Source organism: Rhea americana, unplaced genomic scaffold, assembly GCF_003343005.1.
Source record: "Rhea americana isolate MKP2758 unplaced genomic scaffold, rheAme1 scaffold_369, whole genome shotgun sequence".
Lineage (NCBI taxonomy): Eukaryota > Metazoa > Chordata > Aves > Rheiformes > Rheidae > Rhea > Rhea americana.
In genome coordinates this window covers 100,562-116,578 of record NW_028186500.1, presented here as the reverse complement: position 1 = coordinate 116,578, position 16,017 = coordinate 100,562, and the positions used below count along the sequence as shown (strand labels likewise).

Here is a 16,017-nt window from a genome sequence, read left to right as displayed (position 1 = left end):
GGCCGGCGGGGGCCCGGGGCGCCCGCRTGAGCCCGGCTGGGTTTGCCCCAACGTGGCGGGGAAATTAATAATAAATAATAATAATAATAATAACAAAATGACGGAGTTTGCTTGGAACGGGCGCCGGACGGATCCGGCAGCAGCCGGGGCGGCAGCGCCGGGTTTCGGAGGCGAGGGGCAGTCCGCCCAAGGAGGGGCGTACGGGGCGCCCCGCGGCGCGGAGGCGAAGCTCGCCCGGGGGCCGGGGCCCCCCACGCCCGCCCCCGCTCCCCCCCGGCGCGGCCTCGCCGGGAGGCCACTTTTCCCCCCGCGGACGCAGCAGGGTCTTGGCCTCCGCCCAGGGCGGCAGCAAACCCTGCGCGCAGCCTCGAGGGGTTATCGGACGTCTCTTTTGGAAATTTTCCAGCGTTCTTCGCATCTCCGGCCGGGAACGGACATCGCAGCAGCCTGCTAAGCACCCGAACTTGTTAACGCTCAGACGCCAGAAATGTTTCTGGCAGCACCTTGTTACCTGGGGGCATTTGCCCCCAGCGCGCGCCCCACCCGGGGCCTCTCTCCTGTCCGTTTAAGGGCCGTATCGGGTGGACCCAGGTGGGTTTAAGGGCCGTATCGGGTGGACCCAGGTGGGTTTAAGGGCCGTATCGGGTGGATCCAGGTGGGTTTCCTTTTCGCCTTGGCAGCTCCCATCACGCTAGCGGGAGCTCTCGCGGGTACGCGGCGGGACCGGGCTGCCCGAGGGGCGGACCCGTGCCAGCTGTCCAGCAAGACTAGCGGCCTTGTGAGAATTAGTAGAGTCAGAAAACAAAAAGCCCCGTTTCTGGAGAAACTTACTCATTCAGTGAATCCGCATACTGCGAAAACGGAGCTGCRTCCAACCGCCGATAAAACGGGTTGCGTGTGACAAGGCCCAATTCTAGCTCGCTCTAGTAGTGGAACATTGATTTCATTAAAGGTTAAATTACAGATAAGCTTTCTTTTTAAGGTCCTCTCTTTATTAAAACAAGAACATTGCCAGAGCAATTTACAGAGAACTTGGTTTAAGTGAAATAAAGCCCTGGGATTTTCAGGTTTCTACAAGCTGTTAGAGAAAAGGACATGACTTCCTTAACGCTGCCTTTACCTAAGGAGCTGCTGAGTTTTAGTTTCCTCCCTTTCAGATTGTTTTAGGCCTTTCTTTTCTTCAGAGTTACAAGTCTGATTGAAAACACTGTTCTTTGACCTGGTAAATCCCCCATGCTGTGAGGAAACAATATCTAGGCTGTCCTGCCAGCAGGGCTATCCAGTTTAGATTATTAAAACTTAAGGCTCTGTTGAATTCATTTGCAAAAAGAGGCAGTTAGCAGGACAAAATTCTAGCAATCTTGCATCCAACAGTAATGTTCAAAGTGAAGTTTCGGCCCAAGGGATTAGGAGAAAGGAAAGCCCAGGCTTGCAGGTAAGAGCTCCCCCCTAAACTGGAGTCGAAGATCATCAAGATAGTTAGAATATACTAATTTTAACCATTTTTTGGTTCAGCTCAGGTGTTACTGCTTATGCTTTTACATACAGAAATATGTATTCTTTGCATAGCTGTTCAGGAGGGCTGGTGACAATTCTACCATGTCACATGTTAGACAGCAAGAGAGACATTCCTCAAGGTTAAATTATAGATATGGCCATTTAAAGAGGCAAACAGTCTCCACTGGTATGTCAGAAGTTTCCACAGGCATTGGGATGCTGTGGGATCACACAGCATCCAGCAAGAGGAACTCACCAGGCTTTGCTTTCCTCTCTCTCCATGCAGGGCTCTTTGGTGGTGGAAGSTGAGCTAGAAGTAGTTTCTCTCTGCTGCTTCAACAGTGACTCAGTTATCCTTYCGATTTCCCTAGAGAAAAACATATTTGCTCCTGGTGAATCCATTGTCTGCCCAACAGATATTGACAACAGGTTAAGTAAATACATTTAAAAATCTGTTTTTTGTTTTGCAGTCAACTATCCTGTATGAGATCCTCACCACCCAGAGARAACAATATTGCCTAGAAGACCAAACCGAAGTGCTAACGCTGGAGTGCAGGACAAATGCTGCCCTCCTTGAAGTCATCACGCTCTGCAGCATGGTATCTCCATCAAAACTGCCCCTTGTCAGCACCAAATCCGTAGGAAATGCAATCACAGAATACAGGTATGAGCTAGTAGGAACTGCTGGCCTTCTTGGAGGACACACACACACACACACACTGTGGCAGGCGGGGTGCCCATCAGCGTAAAAGCCATAGCTTAGACTGTCTCTGAAAAGGAGAGTGGCGCGAGTCTGTATAAGATACAAGACATCAGCATGGGAGAGCCTAGCTGTCAGAGAAACCTGTCCACTGGGCACCAAGATCCAGGCAGWAAAAGATTTTGCTGCAAAATCCACGCACCCTAGCTGTCTGCTTTCGGAGAAGGAACCTGTATTTCCAAAGTAAGTGGGGTAAAGCTAGCCAAAACTCAAGATTGGGGACTGATGTAAAGGAAGCCTGTGATTCTGTTAAACTCGCTTCTGATTGCTGGGGAAGGAAGAGCAGGAGTCTCRGCAAGGGCCTAAGATAGAGAGGACTCTCTTAGCAGGCCCAGAAAACATCCATCCTCCTGCCTATGGGAGAACAGCCAGCATGGCATTAATCCACCCCAGCTGTATCTGAAAGCATGAAGCAAGAGCGCAGGTGTAGAGGGAGTAGCAGACACGGGTGGAGACCAAGTAGTCTGTAAACCAGCAGCAAGGTGAACTGGGATACTGGGAGAGTGGCCAAGAACCAGTTGGGCTGTTTCCAGCAGCACAGGCAAAGCCAGCTAGAGCTCAGGACAGGGACCTGCCCGAGCTGCTGCCGCTCACTCGTAGGCTAGGACAGGCGGCTGAAAGGGAAGCAGCGACCAGGAAACCTTCGAGGTGAGAAGGATGGACAGGTAGCAGGMGACACACAAGTCCTGTTTCTGCTGATGCAGGGTGAGGGCAGCAGAGAGCTGCAGCAGCCCCTGGAGTAGTGAGCCACTTTGAAGACTCAGGAAAACCAGGGGTTGGTCAGGAGGCAAGAACTGGGCTTCTGGTACCTGACTAGAGAACTGCTTTCAGAAGGCTGTAGCACTGTGAAGGCCTTTGCTTTTGGAGATCATCCGTGCAAAGAGTGAGGAAAGAGACTAAGAGGTGGGTAGCATAGGAGGAGGAGTTGCCTCCTCCTGCTGCCCCTTGCTCTGCTCCTGCTCTGGATCCAAACATCCATCAGTGCAGGACTAACACAGGGACACACTCAGACTGTGGCCTTGGACAAGGCTGCTGTGAGGAGCATCAACAGATTCTGCAGCTGGGAGGAAGCAGAAGAGGGAGGGGGAAAGMGCATTTTCAGTTGATGTTACCAGCTGAAACTATTTCTGCAACTGTTACCAAAGGACCCCTCCCAGCAAGGGGAAGTGGTAGAGGAGAAGAAAGGAACATGAGAAAGTGGAGTCTCAGGGCAGTGGAGATGGGCAGAGTTGTCAGCAAGCATCTTGTGAAACTTGTCTGGCAATGAATGGCAAAAACCACAGGCTGACTCTGCCCCTCCGTGGGATCCTGGCAATCCCACGCTCCAGCTCCTGAAAGAGGAACACCTGGGCGCAGTGGCACAGAGCTGCTCAGGCAGAYTGTTGGAAGCCCAAGGACTTTGCTTGACTTAACTGAGGAACAGAAATCAAAGCAACACATGCCTCACCTATGAATCACCTTTGCTTGTCCCTGTGTCTACTCTGGGGACAGCGGCCATGGCACCTTGGCAGACTGCTGATGGATTGGACACTGTAAAAGCCTTTCCACTGCAGCAGATCAGCACTTGCAGTTGGGGTGCTTCAGRGTGTCCCATGTGGCCTCTGGTCCCCATAGAGATGATGATGGGTTTTGAGGCAATAGAGAGTGAGGAAAGGAATTGGACCTAACAGTGGGAGCCTTGATCCTTCAGATTCTCCATGCACCTGCATGCTTTCCTCTCAGCAGAGATCCAGATGGGACTGGGGCAGCTGAGAAGCACGGAGAGGCCTGTTCCACRTCAAGAGCCCTTTGACACCTTGCAAGGTGGAAGGCATCTGCAGGAGGGTCTGACGGACCCAGCTGAAACGAGAGCTGCACAGCTAGCAGCAGGGCTGCTGGCAGGCCTGGGAGACGAGGGGGTTGCTTCTGCAGATCACAAGAAAGACTTTAGCCCATGTCTCGATGCTGCAGCGTTTGCACAAAGGCCGCAGCGTCACTGGGGTGCAGCGCTGCCTTCTGTGCGTGGCACTACCAGGGCCCAGGGCTGGCTCACTCCAGCCAACAGGATTCCCTCTCTTTTCTGCAAGCATGCTTCTCTGCTTCCTCCTACACCCTTCCCTCGCCCACCAAACTTCTTAAAACAGAACTGATTTTCTCCTTGGTTTTAATTATGTAGCATTTATGTAGTAACAGCAATCACATCAGTGCAGAAAATTATGCAAACCTTTGCTTGGCCGTCGCAAGGACAGGGACTGTGTTTTGTGCTCTGCCATTGCAGACAGATCTGCCCCGWACAATTGGTCCAAGCATTGCTATTTTGACCTGTGTCGCTACTGCCACACCTAACATACCGTATACTGTCTCATTAGTGATAACCACCAAGGTCATCCCACCCAAACGACCTGCCGCTTAGGCAGTGCATGGAATTATCAGTTACATGAAGGTGTATCATTCAAACAGTACTGTTTTAGCCCTTCAGGTGATGACATATAACTTGCCTCGTGAGGCTTTCACCATCACCGCAACAAGTCTGCTCAGGCAACTCACACCAACAGACCAGCTGCCAGTGTGCATTATCTGACACTTCACCTGAGAACATAGCCCACTGTCTGCCCTTAGGCCAAATGTTCCAAAAACCATAGGACTAACTTCTTGATTCCTAGTTCCTATAGGAAACCATATCATTATATGTTTGGTGGATAGACATGGACACCTATTGTTTTCCCTATATGTGTCACCACCTATATAAGCCACTATGCAACATCTGCTGATTGGCTTAAGACTTGGTGCAAGACACTGAACRCTTCAAAACTGCAATGGACCTCGCAAGGAGAACAAGAGATCGAAGGAGGGTCCAATGCCTTGCACTGCCAGTGAAAGGTTCGCAGGTCACACGAGAATGTGGAGTCTACTTCACACAAATGACCTACAAGCTTTCTCAGTAATACARGTGGTAAAACAAGGGGCAAGAGCCACAAGTTGTAGCTGGGCAAGTTCATATTGGGCTTTAGGAAAARCTTCTTCATCAGAAAGGAGGTGCAACATTGGATCTGGTACCCAGAGAAGTTGTGAGATCTCCATCCTTAGCAGTTTTTGAAGWCTCAGCTAGACAAAGCCACAGCTGACCTGACCTAATGKTGATAATAGTCCTATCTCAAGCAGCAGGTTGGACTACATGACCTCCAGAGGCCTTTTTCACCTAACAGCTCCATGATAAGTCTGACTCCAAGGAAGGAGGGGGATTTCTTTTTAACCTCCAAACTGACAACAGATAATTGTCTCCATTTCTGTCAGCTTACAGCATGTTTTCAAAAAACAGACAACCTTCTACCCCCATTACTCTCATGGCTTACTGTGGGCAATACAGAAATGAGACCCAAGGTCTCCTGCATTCACCAGCCAAAAACAAGGTGACTCAAGCAGTTTAATAGCTGCCGAGCACTTCAGATAATTCTCACCTGTGCCTCAGTTTCCTCCCCCGCGRATCTTGAGTAACAGGCAGCAGGAAGCTTAATTGAAGGTTTCAAACAGGTTCTTGGGATCTTAAGATGAAAAGGCACAAAAAGGAAGAGCAAAACATTAACTAAGTTTTTCATTATTTATTACTGCTATTAAAGATCTCAAACTTCCTGCAGCCAGGCTCAGAGTCCTGTGTCTCCAGGCCCTCTGCAAATGTAAGACAGCCCCCGTCTTGAAAATCACAGCCAACTTGAGAAGCAGCGTGTTTCATCATCACGTTCTGCTGCAGGCAGGCAAAGGCTGAGCGAGGGAGGGAATGYCTTACTCCTTTGGTAGCGGCAGCACCCGTGCTCCAGGGTAGATCTGCCAGGGAAACATCTCGGCTGAGTCACAGACCTTGTGCACATCCAGCTTCTCTGGGGCTTTTGGACAACAACCGCGGTGCAAAGCGGAGAGCAGCTCCAGCGCAGGCGTAAGCACGCCGAGCCCAGCAGCCCGTGCGCTTCCCAGCCGTGCTGCTGGCTGCTAACGCAGAAAAAGCCAAGCGCAGGCGGCCTGCAGGAGCCTGGCCGAGCCCCGCGCGTGGGACCAGGGCTCGGCTGCGGCTCAGACCCCCAGCAGGCCCCAGGTTTCCTCCCAGCAGCGGGCAAGTCCCACACTTGAATCCGCTTCCCTAATAACATAGAGCAACGCGGGCAAGGCCGCGCCGCGGGAACGGCTCGGCGTCCCGCTCCCCAAAGCGAGCGTCCGGGGCCGCGTGGGAGCGAGCAGGGCTGGCGGCGCTCGGCCCAGCGGGCCCGGGAAGGGCAGCGGCGGCGAGGGGCTGAGCCCGTCTCGCGGCAGCATCCCGAGGAGGGGGGACGCGAGGGGAGGCCAGCGTCGCCGCCGGACCTCGGCCTCGTCCCCGCCGCATCGGGGCGGGAGGGGKCCCCTACGGGCGGCCCCTCACCTGGCCCCATCGCCCCGCCTCCCTCCCGCTCCCGTTGGCCGAGGCAGCGCGGGCGGCTCCCCGATTGGCTCGCCCAGCCGCTCGTTGGGCCGGCAGCAGTATTTATGCGGGGCGCGGGGGCCAAGGTGTGCCGTGGTGGAAGGTCCTGAGGGAGCAGAGGAGSCAGGTAAGGAGGGGCTGGGAGGGGGCAGCTCCAGGCAAAGGTGTTTATGGGGTCTGTGACCCACCCTTGGGCCACCCCAACCCTRGGGGGGCTGTTTGCAGCCCTCCCTGCTCCCCGGGGTGTGGGGCCAGGAGCTGGCACCCTCCTGGGGAACGGCTCCCGCCCCAGGGAGCGGCGTGGCCGAGGGGGCCCCGTGGAGGGGCTGCTTCCCCAGCTCCTACGGGGTGCAGAGCCCACCGGCGCAGCGGGCTGCATCTCTGCCGCTTCCCCCCGGTTGCGTGCGGGGACATGTCAGGGTCTGGTTGTGCTGGGCTTAACAGGCCACATCTTCCTGCGTCGGAGCTGTAAGTGGTGCATCTTGGCAAAGAGCTACAAGGCCCTGGGCACCTCCTGAAAGCCTCTTGCTAGCAGTGGGATGAGCTCTCAGCCACGCCATGGAGCTAAGTCTGTCTGAGGTGTACTCTGTGGGCTGCAGGACTCAAAATACTGCTTTTCTTACTCRCTGGTGGAGATCCAAGCAGCGTGGGGTGAGCCACAGGCAGAGGCTCCTCCACCCGGCTGCCGGCTCTCCCCGCAGAGATGGTGCGTGGTGTTTGCTCTGGACACCAGTGYCCTCTGCGACGCTGGGGGTAGTCACTGCCCTGCAAGGCCAATGGATCAGGTGAGCATTCCTCTCTTGTTGACTGTGCAGCGAGACCTGCCTCTAGCTACTCCAGAGATGATCATTCAGTGCAGGCATGATAATGAAGCAAACGAAGGAGGTGGCTTAAGTGGCAACGGCAGGTAACTCCTTCCTCGCTCAGGAGCACCCTGTGTCTGTGCAGAGGCAGCCTGCAGCCAAGCTTGCTGGAGCAAGCACTTGGCAAACTTAGAAATTCTCAAGACTAACAGGATCCTTAAATAAGGCTGTGACTACCTGAAGCTGTGTATGGCTGTGGAGAAGGAAATCGATTACTGAAGTCAGATTCTGCTGAAACTCCCAGATAAAACATCTTTTACGAAGAGCCAGCAACATGCTAATTGCTCTGCAAGGTACAGCTATAGTCCCTAGCCCTAGAAGTTATGTCTTCATGGAAAATCAGTATCTACACTCTTCCCCGTGCCAAGGAGATTTAGTAATGGCCACTGGTTTTCAAGCCTGGTTTCCCTTGGAAATGAGTGTGGAGGAAATACTGTCTCATCTGTGAAGTGGCTTTAACTTCTGTGGTTCTCTAATGCTGATGGCCTTTCCAGGAAGGCGGTGGGCCTGTTGATACGCGCTTCCRCCGGTGATTCTGAAACTGAAAGCCCAAGAGCAAAACCAAAAAATCATCTGAGCCTCTTAAAACTAACTCTGCCCTCTGAGCATTTGTGAACTCCCTCAGCTGTGGGCAATGCTGTTCCCCAGCACAGCTAGAYATCCTCTATGCTCCTGCTTTGCCAGCTGCATTTATAGTCAACTGGGATATTGATGGCAAATCTGGAAAAGAATGCAGACAAGTATTCTAACCACAAATCAACACTTCTGCCCTGGTTAGCCATCCCTGCTCATATCTAATCCATGGGACTTCATTTTCCTTAGCGGTCACTGAAGAACTGCCAGTTAAGTTACTGAACTAGGCACACTAGTTACGGAGCTGTACCAGACAAAATGCCCGGTGAGGGGAGAAAAGCTTGTTGAACAGCAGGATCCCGTGTCTCCATCTGCAGGAGAAACTAACAGCAGCCTGGCTTCATGATGCCTGGAAAGGGCAGAGCTTGTTTTCCCCAGGCAAATAAAAGCCTTTTGCAAAACCAGTTCTTCGCTTGGTACGTGCTAGGCACTGCCAGACTGCCCGAAATCGGGGGAGCTGCTTATCCCAGCACAGAGGTGCTCGCTCTCCCGCCAGGCTAGTACGCGCCGATAGCCGCGGCAGCCGGAGCGAGACGGGGAAAGCGGGCCGAGCAGCGCGGTGCGCTGGTACCGTCGCCCTCGCAGCCTCGCTAGCGCAGCAATTGCGCCGGGCAGGGCGACGACCGGTGCTTGAGCAATCACGCCGCCCTGGAAACATGCACTGGAGTTCTAGAAAGATGAAACTGCTTGTTTCAAGGAGATTTTCTGCGGCAGTGACATATTTTTGATGTAGCAATAGTATGAAGTTTGTCCGCAAGACAAAGTTGATGTGCTACGTKAGGACTGGTTTGTTTTATGCAAACACGGCAGCCGGTAATGTTGTTTCTGCTCCTCTGAGTGAGGGTTCCCACAGGCAGTGGCTGCCTGCTGGCAGAGGGGGTCGCAGGATGCCCACCTGAACCCCCCTGGACTGAAACTGTCCCTCTCTCCAGAGAAGCATCAAACCACTGACTCTGAGCTGCTGAGTGCTGCGTTTTTCTGTGACTCCTGGGCACAAGGAGATCTGCGCAGTCCTTCTGCAGGGGAGAAAGCAAAGAAAAAACAAAATCACGTTGTGGGCTCTGAGGACGTTCCCACACCGCAAACGCCGGCGTTGCGACGCGCTCGGATGCCGCCTACGCCGGGGAGGGCGAGCCATGTTCCAACGTGACTGTGCCGCAAGGATTGCCACAGGCGCAGTCGCATCTCTAATTCAGGTGGACTCCTGGCACCTCGGAGCTTGATTCTAACCTCATATGAGCTTTGTACCTGCCAAGAATTAACTCCTGATCTACACTGGCAGCTAGAGGCTTTGTTTTTTTCCCTGCTGCAACGTTTGCCCCTGCGTGTTAACCCTGACGCCGAGGCCAGTGAGACGCCGCGCGGTTTGTCCGAGGTTCTCCGCTCCCGGGCCGCAGGAGCTGCGCGAGGGCTGGTTCGTAACGGTGCTGACGCCGCTGCCCTTCGCCCTGCGGTAAGGCTGCGGCCTGAGTCAGCCTCAGAAGCAAAGCRGTGCGAGGGCAGTGAGCACAGCTGGGCAAATCACGCTGACTTGGGGAGCTGCRCTGTCACGCTCCAAGCCCTGCTTCTGTCTGGAGAAATTCTTCCAGAAGTTCTCCCAGGGTGCTGAAGTTCAAGCTGTTTCGTGCGCTTTCAGCTTAGGCAGCGGCGCGGGCAGGGTGGGGAGCAGGAARGCTCAGCAGAGCAGCCTGCTCCAGGCCTCCTCCTCAAGGCACTGGACATYCCAACTTGTGCACAACTCTTGCTGTAGGCATGGAGCGCTCCGCAGCCCCCTCTTGCTTGTAAACTGTGTGTTGCATGGTCAACTCGTAGCGTGGAAGACTGCTGTGCTACCTCCTGAGAAGTCTCCCCGAGCCACACGTGCAGCCAGCCGCTGGTGAACAAATGAGAGCTTCAYCGCTCCTCCTGGCTGGAGCCAGTGATCCGGCTGTCGCAGAGATGGCAAGTTCTTTGCAGGAGAGTCTGCCAGGGAACCTGGGGCAGTGCCCAGCTCGGGAATCTTGCTTGCAAGGAATTCTGGTTTGGGGTTTTTTTCACTTGAAAAATGCCATGGCAATTCTAAGACTAGAAATTAACTGGCAAGGAAGGTAAGGTGGACACTACACTGGAGAACAAGTATACCCAAGATATACTCAAGACTCTGCTGTGCCTGACTAAAGCTGAGAAGTAATCTTGGATTTCTCACATGAYGCTGGAGTGTCTGGATACCAACCTAGGCCTAAGCTGGGAAAGCTAATRCATATTCATGCTATTGCATCATTTTTTTTACTTAAACTTCTCCAGTCCCATTATGTAATGAGAATACTTCAGAGATCTAGTTTCACAGAAAGTGAGGAGAGATTTCCTGCCTAGCTCTACCAGCTGGCTGGTAGCATGGGAACACAAGGTTCAAGCTAGGCAGGCAGAATGCTGCAACAGCAAAACCAGGCCCACTGTGTCTTTAAAAGAAAGCCCAACACATTCTCCTATCCTTCCCAGAGCTCTGAGACTCCTGGTGCTGCTGGAGTTGGCATCAGGTGGGAAGCTGATAAAGCTTCTCTGAGCAGAGGTGTAGTGGGACTACTCTAGAGAGACTTTGTTCTCAATATCCTTTGCAGAGGATGCTCCAGAACAAGCCTTCAAAGGGAAGGGACTATAACTACGGAGCAGTTCTTAAGAAGACAAAATTCGCCCACTGATGCTTCAGCATCTTTGTTTGGTCTCTGGCCCTGAYGGCTTTCTGAACGCGAGCTCTCATGGCAATGAGAGTCTTGCCAGTGTTTTTGAGAAGGGGAAAATGGACTAAGCTGTGGGAAAACCCACCTCCATGTCAGTTAAAATTGGGAAAATCTGAGGGCTTTTCTCCTTACAAAGGTATTACGCAAGTGCAGTGAACTTTTTTTTTTCGAAAAGTAAATACTGTTTCTATTTTTAGACTCCATTGTCACTGAATTGTTTGAGCTTACCAGGTTTCTAAAATTAAAACTAAGAAGAAAGGACTTCCTCACTCATCTTAGGGCAGTTGCATTTCCTGCCTTGCAATAGCCACTACTAGCAGAGCATGTCAGAAAGACAGCAGCAATCTGTCACGATCAGGGTGAGACAAACATTCAGTGATTCACACCCTCAGCGCCACTTCTGCAGTGTGCAGTTTTCACCCAAGCATTTCAGTCCTGGGGCAACAAAGCCTTTGCAGGGAGAAGCTGAAGCAGAAGTCCCATGAGTAGAGCAAATGCACCACTGAGACGAAAGAAAYGCCTCTCACCCGCTTCAGGCCTGCATTTTTGAAATCAGCCAAATGTTCTTAACAAGAAGTAACCATCTTACTTTTTTTTCTGTTTCAGTCTGGGGACTGAAGGAGATGATTGAGTACAGTCCCTGGTCAAACACACTTGCACTCTGTAAATCATGAAGCCCTTCAACTATCTTTACACTCTTTTGCAAGGAAGATGAGTGATTCCTTGTGAAGTTCCCAGGGTGATGAATCTGGAATTTGTCASGGCCTCTGCTTTTCACCACTGTTGTTAGATCTTAACTCACCGGTGGAAATTTAAGTTGTACTATTGCTGTTACCCCCTTTTTTTCCTTTCAGTTGCAACTGACTTGACTATGGCATCGGAAAAGAAGACCACAAAGAACGATCCACTAAAGGCTAAAGAACAGCAACAAGCGGTAGGTGCTGAGGCTGCTGGTACTCCAACGTGCAGCAGTTAAACTACCTGCTGACAGATATAGTGGTAAACTAACATTTGTCACCATTTCAAATCCAGATTGGGAGCAGGGGAAAGATTAACCATATGAAGGCATGACTAAATCTAAACCTTCAGTTAATGCAGAGGCTGACTCTTCTTGCTCAAGAAAGAGAACTCCAGGTCTGGCTCAAGTAATGCAAATAACTCTGAAACATTAGCTGGTATAGGTCCTATTTCCAAATCTGGGCCTGATGRGGCTAAAGCCGTGTGTGACTCAGATGTGACAGAGCTCCAGCTTCTAATTCTGGCTTGCCACTGATTGCTAATGGCTTTCAGACAAGTCCTTTCAACTGTGAGCTCAAGAAGGATGAGGAGATGGACTTGAYGGCACTTAGGACCTTTCTGGACATACACAGGGTTTGCATTCACTCACCAGCTTGAAGCAGGGTGTCTAATGTCACTTATTTCTCTTGGCTTTTAGAGTGCTGTTAACAGGGTAACCAACTTGCCCTTGCTGAACTCTGCATTCAACCTGGTCTCGTCTGCCTACAACTACACTAAGGAGACGCACCCTTGCCTCGGCAGCGCCTGCAGCGTGGCTGAGACAGTGGCTGCTGTCGCAGTCGGCAGTGTGGTTGGTGGTGCACAGCCCATTCTGAACCAACTGGAGCCACAAAGTAAGTGGAGAGGCTGGAGAGCCCCTCTCCCCCCAGAGGGGCTAGCTGGGGAAGGCAGTCTCGCGGCAGGGGGAAGCAGGGGAYGAGCTTGCTTTCATGAGCTCATCCTGGTCATCCAGCTCATCAAACTGGAGTAGAAGGACTAAACGAGTACCTATCCTTCTGTCTAGTTGCACTCGTAAATGAATATGCCTGTAAGGGACTGGATCAGCTGGAAGAGAACTTGCCTTTTCTTCAACAGCCAGCAGATAAGGTAAAACAAAGGCTTTTCCTGGGGAAGTCAAGGCTTCTGCTCCTCTTGCTTGATGGAACTGTTATGGGTACAGAAGTATCCTGGGAAACTAACTCTGGCAGCATTGCTTTGTCAGGTCAGTACGTGGATATGGGCTACAGCTGTCAGCTAGGGAGGGCTCTGCTAGCTGATGAATGCTGAGGCTCTGCCTTCAGCATGTGGAAATAGAGATTTCCGTGTGACTACAGGCGTACTGATTTCCCCAGCCCTCCCACAAGGGTGCGGGCCATGTGGAAAGCTACCTCAGGGAGGGAAACCTATGCTGGAGAAAAATGTACCATCTCTCCTCTTCCTCACCTTGTTGTAGGTCATCTCAGACACCAAACAGCTGGTTTCTGCCAAAGTGACATCTGCTGTGGGTGCTGCCTGTGAGGCAAAAGAAGCAATGGCTGATAAAGTAACCGAAGCTGTGGACCTCACWAAAAATGTTGTTGGGGACAGCGTTAAGCTGACCAGGACAATGGTCACCTCCACTGTCACCAGTGCTGTGGAGGCTGCTCAGGGTGCAAAGGACCTCGTGACTAACAGGATGACTGAAGCAGTAGATCTCAGTAAACACATTGTGGAGGACAGCATTGGACTGACCAGGTCAGCAGTCACTTCTACTATTGTCAGTGCCGTGGAGGCTGCTCAGGGTGCAAAAGATCTCCTGTCTAACAGGGTGACTGAAGCAGTGGACCTCACTAAACACATTGTGGAGGACAGCATTGGACTGACCAGGTCAGCAGTCACTTCTACTATTGTCAGTGCTGTGGAGGCTGCTCAGGGTGCAAAAGATCTCCTGTCTAACAGGGTGACTGAAGCAGTGGACCTCACTAAACACATTGTGGAGGACAGTGTTGGACTGACCAGGTCAGCAGTTGCATCCACTATTGTCAGTGCTGTGGAGGCCGCTCAGGGTGCAAAGGACCTTGTGACTAACAAGGTGACTGAAGCAGTGGACCTCACTAAACACATTGTGGAGGACAGTGTTGGACTGACTAGGTCAGCAGTTGCTTCTACTATTACTGCTGCTGTAGGGGCTGCCCAGGGTGCAAAGGATCTYGTGACCAACAGAGTAACTGAAGCAGTGGACCTAACCAAGGAGGCTGTTCAGGATGGTGTCGAGAAGACCAAATCAATGGTTGCTTCCACAGTCAATACAGCTCTGGATGCTGCATATGGCACCATAACTAGCAAAATGAATACAGCCCTGGACCACAGCAGAGAGGCTATCCAGGAGAGTGTGGAGCTCACTAATTCAGTGGTGACCAACAGCATAAGCAAAGCCAAGGCAATGGGCCAAGCAGTGGCAGGTGGTGTGGAATCTGTCCTGGGCATATCAGAAAATCTGGTGGATCACTATCTCCCCATGACCGAGGAGGAACTGGGTGAGAAAATGCTTAGCTGGTAGTTGTAAATATGTTCCATATGACTAGAGAGCACCTGACACTGCAGGAGTCATCTACTGAAGCAGATAGGTAGCTCTGAATGTCACCCAGTTGGCTTTTTGTCAACACTGACTTGCTACATGGTATGGGACAGAGTTCAATTACTTGCTAGTTAGTCCTTGTCCTGCCTGTCAGCTTCAAAGCAAACAACAAGCGGGTGCATGCTTCAAACTATTTGTCAAGTCTGGTTATCTGAAGAGATCCCTTTGAGCTGGGACTGGCCTATCTGTAATCTCTGAACAACCGCCAAGCCCTGCTGCTTATACAACAAGCTTTAGCTTCCTCCCACGTTTTACAGTGGGGATCTTACCTTTTCYTCCTCACAGCTGGGAGAGTAGAGCGTGGAGACAAAGGTGTGAGGGTAGAGGCATCTGGGCTTTGCCAGTGATGGGTCCAGGGCCAAAGGGGATGGGGCCACAGGGCAGAGAAGAGATATCTGCTGACAGMTGGATCTCTGTTGTTCCCTCTAGGCCAGCTTGCCACTGCTGTTGAGGGATTTGAAATGGCATCTGTGGAGGAGCAGAAACAGCAGCAGAGTTACTTTGTGCGTCTGGGTTCCCTCTCTAACAAAGTCCGCCACCGAGCCTACCGGCACTCCCTGAACAAACTGCGGCATGTTAAGCAAAGCACCCAGGATACTCTCTCCAGACTGCAACTAGCAATAAACCTGGTACAAACACTGCTTTTTCCTTTTCATCCTAGTCTGCAGAGTCTTCCTTCCCCTCCATCCTCCATCCTGCCCCTAAGGCGTGTTCTCTCCTGCATATTCCTTTGGGTCCCTCCCTGACAGGTAACACACTGCACAACGTGGTTCTGGAAGCTGCTTCTTTATAACCTGATTCCAGTGCTTAGCAGATAGGAGCACTTGTGCTTCTCTGTGTTTGCAATGTAACTGTTCTTATCTTTTTCCATCAGATTGAATGCGTGAAAAATGAGGTCGGCCAGAAGCTTCTGGATGGGCAGGAGAAACTCCATCAGCTATGGGTAGATTGGAGCCTGACCCAGCCAAAGGGACATCAAATTAAAACAGCCTCCCTAACAGAGGTATTCCTAGAAGGGCATAATCAGATCTTTTACAGATAGTGTGCAGCTCATCTGCTACAGTAACTTGACCATATCTATTTCCCGGCAGGTAGAGTCACGAACTCTAGCTATGCTGCGTATCATCACCCAGCAGCTACAACCTGCTTACAAGAACCTGAAAGCCAGCATCCAAGGCCTCCCCAGCAACATCCAAGAAACTGTACATCAAGCCACTCAAAACATCCAGAAGCTCCACACTTCTTTTTCCAGTGCTAAGTCCTTCCAGGACCTCTCCCACAGCACCTTGACCCAGAGCCAGGACTGTGTGAGGGAAGCCCGAAGGTCCCTGGATGACCTGTTAGAATATGTGACTCAGAACACCCCTCTAAACTGGCTTGTGGGCCCCTTCAGGGCATTAGCCAAAGTATCTCAAGACAGCAAAAGGGAGAAGAAATGTAGTATGATGACTGGTGTGAAATCACCTGCTTTGGAGAAGAGTACATCACCAAAGGAGGTAGCTAAAGCACCCAAGGAACCAAAGGGGACAAAAAAGATCGTGGGAGAAGGGTCTGAAGTGCTAGAGAAGTTAGAGGAGAAGGTAGAGAAATGCACAGAAGAGGTAACAAAATCCACAGAAGAGATAGTGACTGACACACCAAAGGAGGATCTCTGAAAAATCCCAGGTCTTCTAGCCAAGCCCCTTGGCTAGAGCTTTTTTTCTTTCTTTTTTTTTTCCTTTTTCTTT

General features: G+C 51.7%; 1 protein-coding gene and 1 long non-coding RNA gene across 4 annotated transcripts in view; one reads left to right on the top strand and one right to left on the bottom strand.

Moving 5' to 3' along the window:
- Positions 1-8,891: 8,891 nt before the first annotated feature.
- LOC146591593 (uncharacterized) overlaps positions 8,892-16,017 on the bottom strand; it is an 8,756-nt gene continuing 1,630 nt past the window's right edge. The window contains exons 2-4 of one of the 2 annotated variants that reach the window (XR_014896763.1): positions 14,560-14,758; positions 13,117-13,185; positions 8,892-9,195 (exon numbers count right to left, since the gene is read on the bottom strand). This is a non-coding gene — a long non-coding RNA (uncharacterized LOC146591593). Of the gene's footprint in view, positions 9,196-13,116; positions 13,186-14,559; positions 14,969-16,017 lie in introns of those variants that run through there. The other variant, XR_014896762.1, reaches the window with a different exon arrangement.
- On the top strand, positions 11,751-15,949 carry LOC146591594 (perilipin-3-like). 2 transcript variants are annotated; one of them, XM_085312619.1, is made up of 8 exons: positions 11,751-11,830; positions 12,332-12,527; positions 12,698-12,780; positions 13,127-13,407; positions 13,672-14,189; positions 14,720-14,919; positions 15,165-15,293; positions 15,382-15,949. In XM_085312619.1, the coding sequence occupies exons 1-8, from the start codon at positions 11,768-11,770 to the stop codon at positions 15,943-15,945; spliced, it is 2,034 nt and encodes a 677-aa protein (XP_085168745.1). In that variant the 5' UTR covers positions 11,751-11,767; the 3' UTR covers positions 15,946-15,949. The 2 variants fall into 2 exon arrangements, with proteins under 2 accessions (XP_085168745.1, XP_085168744.1); XM_085312618.1 differs by having other exon boundaries at positions 11,768-11,830; positions 13,127-14,189.